The sequence below is a fragment of the Squalius cephalus genome (genome assembly GCF_949319135.1).
Source record: "Squalius cephalus genome assembly, chromosome: 19".
NCBI lineage: Eukaryota > Metazoa > Chordata > Actinopteri > Cypriniformes > Leuciscidae > Squalius > Squalius cephalus.
In genome coordinates this window covers 4,584,581-4,591,691 of record NC_137140.1, presented here as the reverse complement: position 1 = coordinate 4,591,691, position 7,111 = coordinate 4,584,581, and the positions used below count along the sequence as shown (strand labels likewise).

Here is a 7,111-nt window from a genome sequence, read left to right as displayed (position 1 = left end):
GTAAATACATTTGTATTCATATGTTATCCAGTCACATTTGAGATGTAAAGGTGCGGTCACGTTAGCGAAGTTTCAGGGGAATTTCACGGATTAAAAAAAAGGGTTGATGTCTGTTGTCAATAGCGTTACGATGTATGAAGCACTGCTCACACAGAAGTCACTTTCAAAATAAGCAGCTTTCTGTTGGTCAGCACTACGTGTGGAACTTTGTCGCCTTACTCTTTTTTTTTTTTTTGCTTTATGTGAAACTCCTTAACGCGCAGATTCCTATTAGAACGACTGGATTTTCGCCTGTGAAATTTCATCTTGCAACGATAAATGTGACCGCACCTACCTTTACAAAATTGGCTGCATCCAAAATTGCATACTTCCCTAATATATTAGGTGAAAAACAGAACGTGGCCATAGTAGTATGTCCGAATTCACAGTATTCATAAAACAGTACGACTTCCGGCGAGATTATGAAGTGCACATATGATGGACACTTTACTATCCCATGAGGCCACGGGAGAGGATTTGGGAATGGCAGTGAACGGACGCAACTGATGCTGGTAGGTCACATGACAAATGTAGTACTTCCGGATAACATTCATATATTTGTTTTATTACTTATTCAAGTAATGTAAGGTTAATGTAAGTTACTTATTCAAAAGGAGAACCTACTTGGAGTGTATGCAATTTTGGATGCAGCCATGGACTTTTTGAGTAATTCTCCCACCAATTGGATCTTTTAATGTGTATATATAAATATATATAAATATATATATAAATATATAGTATCTAAAGTGTTGAAGCATTGTGTCCACAGTTTTCTATAGTAATTATGACTATTGCCATTTTGATAAAAAAAAAAAAAAACACCATATGAACAGAATAGACCTAACATTTAATTGTAGAAATTGGATCTGGAGTGGATGGCGTAACTCATGATACCATGTTTGATGTCACCATGACAACATTTTTAAAATTTCTCAAAGCATCTGGTTGTACTTTTTAAAAGCAAGAAAATGTGCTTAATCTGGTCTAGTGTGTTAACAATGGTTTATAGTCATTTTGAGTGTGTGCATTCGCTGAATGGGATGCGGTCTGGTAATATTGCCACTTTTGTACACAAACACACCAAAAAAAGAAATGATTTAAAGGAAGATCTGGCTTATTCTCTTGGGTAAGCATCCTTTAATTCATATCCTAGACAATAAAAACAGACTTGATTTAATTACAACGAGTTACAATCACTAATCTTTTGGAAAGAACTGAATCATTGTGTATTATTTTGAATGTTGAGAGGTTGGGTGCATTTATTGAAACTCTCCAGAGACAGGCAGGTGCAGTAAGTCGTCATATGATGGAAGACTCTTTACTACAATGAAGATGTGAAGAACTTTGGGGAAAATGTTGCGGCTGCTGTAGCTGTGTTTCTGTCTAGATTTAAGCTGAGTGCGTGTGTGTGTGCGTGCGTGCTTGTGTGTGTATAAAATGTGTTGCAGTGTTCTCTGATCTTGGGACGGGTGGGATACTGCAAAGTGTGTTTGACAATGAAGAGAGCGTTTGAGCATTCAACAGATACTCAGCTGTGCATCGCCAAGGCGGTGTTTTCACAGATGCATTCAGAGATATCCAAGAAGAACACAAGTGGAACTTGATGAACTCCAAAATCAAACGAGAAACACCAGCTCTGATATCTCTCTCTGTATAACCTACTACTTTATGCTTGGTTTAAAGTAAAACAGTGCATGCAGAACTTCTAATGTATTGAGGATGTCAGATATAGTGTTTGGAGGGCCAATGAGATTGTACCATTGAATGGACTGACTTGTTTGTGAGATATGGTGTGATGTTACTTCATGATCTTAGGACAGTGATCCCATTATAATGTTGAATGTTATAGCTTATATTGCAAAAGCAAGTCCACGGGCAGGTCAAACTAGTCTGGATCCATGTGTAGTGGTAAAGGAGGCTCTCCTAGTTAGTCTGGGGTGAATTGTAGAGATAGACTCTATCTGTCTATCATCTGTGTATGTGTGTGTTGGCTGTGAAACAGGTTGTTGGGTCAAAGTGGAGGTTTTTCTGAGAGGACATTTCTTGAAAAATTCATTTCTGAAATCAAGCCGTTTCTGGCTTGAAGGGAGAAAACACGTGGAAGAAAAATAAACGCAAAACAATTTAAATGACAATAAATTGATATTAACGTGGATTTGTCTCGTTTTGATTTTGTTCTTTACACATTTGTTCAGTATAGAAAAATATAATCATTCCTACATTCTTTGGAGGTTTTACATTTGGAAACATTAATCGCCACTATATCCGACATTGATGTCTGGCATCAATAACAAATCCGTTAAAAATCCTCTACGTCATTGCGACGTGCCCTTTAAGACGCGCTCGAGCTTACTGCGTTTTCATTCATTCAATTTGAAGAGACTGACACAAAGTACGATTTTATAAATATAAATAAAATAAAATGATGTAGCCTACATTCATGTAAAAAAAAATATATATGTAAAAAATGGATATGGAATTTGGCTGGTAAAAGTATATTAATAGCTACACACATCCTCTTTGGGTTTGTAAGGTTATAAAAAACAAACAGTATCTTTAACCAACAATGAAAAAACTGCAAAGCAAATAATCAGATAACGTGTTTACAATTTATATATATATATATATATATATAAATGAACGCAGTGCAGATTCATTTCTAGAGGTCATTTTGTCTCGGTCAACAGACTGTAGTCATGTGACGCCAACAGCGCGATGCTGTTCCTGTATTTCTGTCGGCTCATTTTCCGAGACGAAGGAGGAAAGCGACGGAAATAGGAGGGGGAGAGAGCCATCCATCCCTTTAAGAACAACTGGGACATAGCGGAGAGAGGAAAAGGAGAGGAGGGGGTAGAAGAAAGAGGAATTAAAAAAGAAAAGGAAGAAAGAGACAGGGGTGGGAGGGAGAGAGAGAGAGTGCGCGCGATAAAAAAAGAAAGATGACATCCTGTGAATTGAAGCGCCGAGGTGGAGCGGCGGGCTGCGGCCGGGCTCGAGTGTTATTCGTCCGGGTCACGGCTTGAATCCTACAGCGAGGCTTCGACAAACACCCGATTGGCCTGTCGGGGGGATCGAGGAAAAAAACACTGATTTATACATAGCAACCTTTAAGTTTGACTATTTAAAATGCGTCAAGCGCATGACGTATAACCGTTTTTTTAACGTTTAAATGCCTCAACTGCTGTTTTATAATGCATGTTGTAAGAGTGTAGGAATAACATTATTGGTTTCGGATTTTAAGTCATGCAAATGAATAAATAGCACGTTGTTGTAATGTCTCGGGTTAAACTTGGATAGGAGCAAATTAAACACTAAATAGTGTGCATTATTGCCTGTTAATCTAAGGCTGTTAATTAAATATGTAATTGGGGGAGTAGTTTAAAAACACATTTAAACACTATTTGCAAACTACAGACGATTGAAAGCATGTCAGTTGTGCGCTATTAATCTTGACGATTGTGTAGTTGATTATAATATTCATCGCTGTGGAACAAAATGGATGCCGCGTGGAGCAATTTTCTCTTCCAGGTGAGATTTAACGGTTTGTGTGTGTGTGTAAATAAATGTCAATTGATGTGAAATTCATGCTATTACAAAGTTGTAACCACGTTACTACAATAAAATTGCGAGGAGGTTCACTTCTGTGATACCTATTACCTACCTACACTGAAGTTTTAAATTCAAACTTAGTACTTTGTGATTGTTCTTTCCCAGACCACACCTTCCCAGACCCAAGTGGAGGGGACCCTCCAATCAGAACTTCTGCCAGTCCACACGACCTCGCCTCAAACCCCGCCCAACGAGCAGATAGCTCCGCCTCCATCGACAGTGGACACTGCTGCTCTCAATGAGGACCCTGTACCTGGTGGGTGAGAGGGAGGGAGGATTGGAGAAGAGTGAGGAAGCTGGCTGGGAGGGGTTGGAGGTTTTCTGTGGTTGCTCCGTGTTCCTCTGTGATCACATAGAGCAGTGCAGTAGAACGGCTGTCTGGAGTATAGTCACGTTATCTTCAGCGAAGGCCCTACGTTTTTAAGATCCTACCTCTAGAATGGGGACCCGGTCATAAAAAAAAACCTGGAAATGGGGGAACTGATGGAAATTGGTATAGAGGAATGAATTTTGATTTCAGCAAAATTCTTAGAAAGTCATTGGTCAAAAAGTGTATTTGTAAAGGCGTGGTCACACACACATATATATACACATACATACACAGTAGTCAACATTTGAAGTGGATCAAAACCTTTTTACATTTTGAACAATACCTGTTCTTGTCTTAGGACAACTTTGATTAACTTTTTTGATCCACTTCAAATGTTTCACTGGCAAAATCCAGTCATTTCAGTAGGAATCCGTGCGAACAGGAATTTCTCATGAGGGTGAAATATGCAGTGAATGTGCCGCTTTGACCAACAAAAAGCTGCTTTAAAAAAAAAAAAAAAAAAAACTTTCTTTGAGAGTTGTGCTTAAAGGGATAGTTCACTTTGAAATTAAATTTTGGTATGTTTTAGCTTACCTCAAGGGCATCCAAGATGTAGGTAGCTTGTAGCTTTTTTTCCGCAGTAGTTTCAATTTTGATATTTTTAGGTCAAACCGTTCTTGTCTGACAGTCATATCATGCAGGTCTGTGGTCACCACCTCAAAGAGCATGCACAGAGTCCAAATTAAAACAATTCCCCATCGTAAGTACACATTGATGGCCTAAGACACGAAACGAGCGGTTTGTGTGAGAAAACGAACAGTATTTATATCGTTTTTACCTCTTATACACAGCCACGTCCAAGTGATCTGAGGGCGCGCGCGCATCCTGGTGTGTGACGTGTACGCAGACTGGTGCATAGATATATACACTAGATATCGCCTTAAAGACATTAGTTCCAATGAACTGCCGTAGACAAACTATTTCAAAGTGAACTATCCCTTTAATACATCACTACACTGTCAACATTAGACCTTTTTTGCCTGTGAAATTTTGCCAAAATTCTTGGAAAGTCATAGGTCTTAAGTGTGTCTGTAAAGGTTTGGTCACATATATTGTTTTAAATGAATTTTCACAGGTGAAAACAAGTCATTTCAGTAGGAATCCTCTCAATCGAGAATTTTGCTTGAGGGAGAAAGATCTCCCCATGTAGATTGTACAACTGGTTCAAGTTGGTCTTGCCGCATGGACCAACAGAAAGCTACTTGGTTTGTAAGTGCCGCAATTTTTACAGGCAAAATCCAGTCATTTAAACAGGGATACAGTCCGCCTGGGAAAGATTTCACCAAGCAGAGTTCAAGTTGGACACGCAAATTCATAGGTCAAAAAGGTCTGTGCGTCATACATCGCTACACTATTGACAATAGATAATGAACCTTTTCTGCCCTAAAGTCGTAGGTCAAAAAGTGTGTCTGTAAAAGTGCGTCGCATTTACCATTGTATGTCGTCCAGTCAGTTCAGTAGGAATCCGTGCGATCAGGAATTTCTCATGAGGGTGAAATATTTCCACATGTGGATTTCGCAATTGGTTCAAGTTGGTCGAAATAATTTAATCTGCAGCTTTGACCAACAGAAAGCTGCTTGGTTTTTTTAAAACTTCTGTGTGAGCTGTACTTCATGCATCGCTGTACTATTGACAATAGACAATGTACCTTTTCTTATTACTGATTAGTAACACTTTTTTTTTTTTTTTACTTTCCATCCCATCAGTGAAGCCAGTGTCCAGGACGGCCCGTGCGGCTCATATCTGCTCAATTTGCAGCAAGCAGTTCAAGAACAGCTACAACCTGCGGCGTCATCAATCCGTCCACACTGGCATCCGCATGAAGGGGGGCTCCCAGAGCCAGGAGACCGTGGCCAAAGAGAGTGCAGAAAGACACACAGTCCCCCTCTCTCTCCTTCACCTCTCCATACCCCAACAGCAAACCCAAACGCTGCCCCCTAATGCCGTGCTGCCCCTTCCCCACACACAAATCCTGGTCACTCAAGATGGAAACAATGTTACCATGGAGAGCATGGCTTCCACTGTGACCGCCCTCCCTCCTCCGGCTGCTGTTGTCATGACAACAGGGGAGCCTGTACAGGTGGGCATACGTGTGTGTGTGTGTTCTCAGATACTGCATTCAGTGGCATACATTAAATCACATAATGTTGTGACCAATTTAATATACTGTTGTTTTGTTCATATGTAGAAGCTAAACTTTTCCAAGGCTTGGTTATACTTGGTCGCACAAACCTTTGAAGACTGTTTTTTTTATAATTCCCATGGTCAGGGAAAACAAAAAGTTTTATTAAGATCAGAGTATTATTGGAGTTATCTGCACACTAATAAATATAATAATTAAATTATAAAAATTCAAAAGCTTGGTAGCTGACATTTAAACAGAAATATGCTATGTTAGATATAAAAAGAGGAATTATGATTACTTCTCTTTTGATTTGTAACATTTGATATATTTCTTGATTTATTTTTGCTTAAGGCAAAAAAATAATGAATATTATGTTAATTTTTTAGGTAACATCCCAATTACTCAAAAAGAGAATTTATTTAAATTAATTGTATTTTGCATAATAAGATGTCACGCTGTTGTTTATATGTTAGAGTGATTTACAGTACACTCACAGTGCAGTGCTTCACTCTGAAACCGGCAGAAAAACAGTCAAAATAAAAGTTACTGTTTGTAAAAATGTAAAAATTAAGATGTAAATATTGGTACCGTAATATTATAGTAATATCAAATTATTTTAATACTTAAATTTTTATTTTACAGTACAATAGTATGACCTATCAATCAAACAACAGAAAGCATGTTGTAGATTGTGCAACATGTTTTTTTAGCTAAATTTTGATCATGTTGATGATTTAGAGGTAAAGTAATATTTTTTTTACTTGCCGTTTCTTTGTAATCATTAAATAAAAAAATAAACAAAGAAATATATTATAATAACACTATTGTACTGTAGAATAAATTAAGTATTAAAAGTAATTTTATTTTACTGTAAAATTACTGTAGCAATATTTACGTTTTTATATTTTCATTTTTGCAAACGGTAACCCATCAAACTTTTATTTTGACGGGTTGCCAGCTGTCGGTT

The 7,111-nt window shown here is 38.0% G+C and overlaps 2 protein-coding genes across 2 annotated transcripts in view; both read left to right on the top strand.

Annotated features, from left to right (window-relative positions):
• Positions 1-7,111, top strand: part of ppp4cb (protein phosphatase 4, catalytic subunit b) — a 276,860-nt gene that overhangs the window by 117,281 nt on the left and 152,468 nt on the right. The window lies entirely within an intron of this gene.
• Positions 2,789-7,111, top strand: part of mazb (MYC-associated zinc finger protein b (purine-binding transcription factor)) — a 10,783-nt gene continuing 6,460 nt past the window's right edge. The window contains exons 1-3 of the mRNA XM_079851542.1: positions 2,789-3,567; positions 3,754-3,904; positions 5,726-6,099. Coding sequence (XP_079707668.1) covers positions 3,535-3,567; positions 3,754-3,904; positions 5,726-6,099 — 558 coding nt within the window. The 5' untranslated portion in view covers positions 2,789-3,534. The remainder of the gene's footprint in view (positions 3,568-3,753; positions 3,905-5,725; positions 6,100-7,111) is intronic.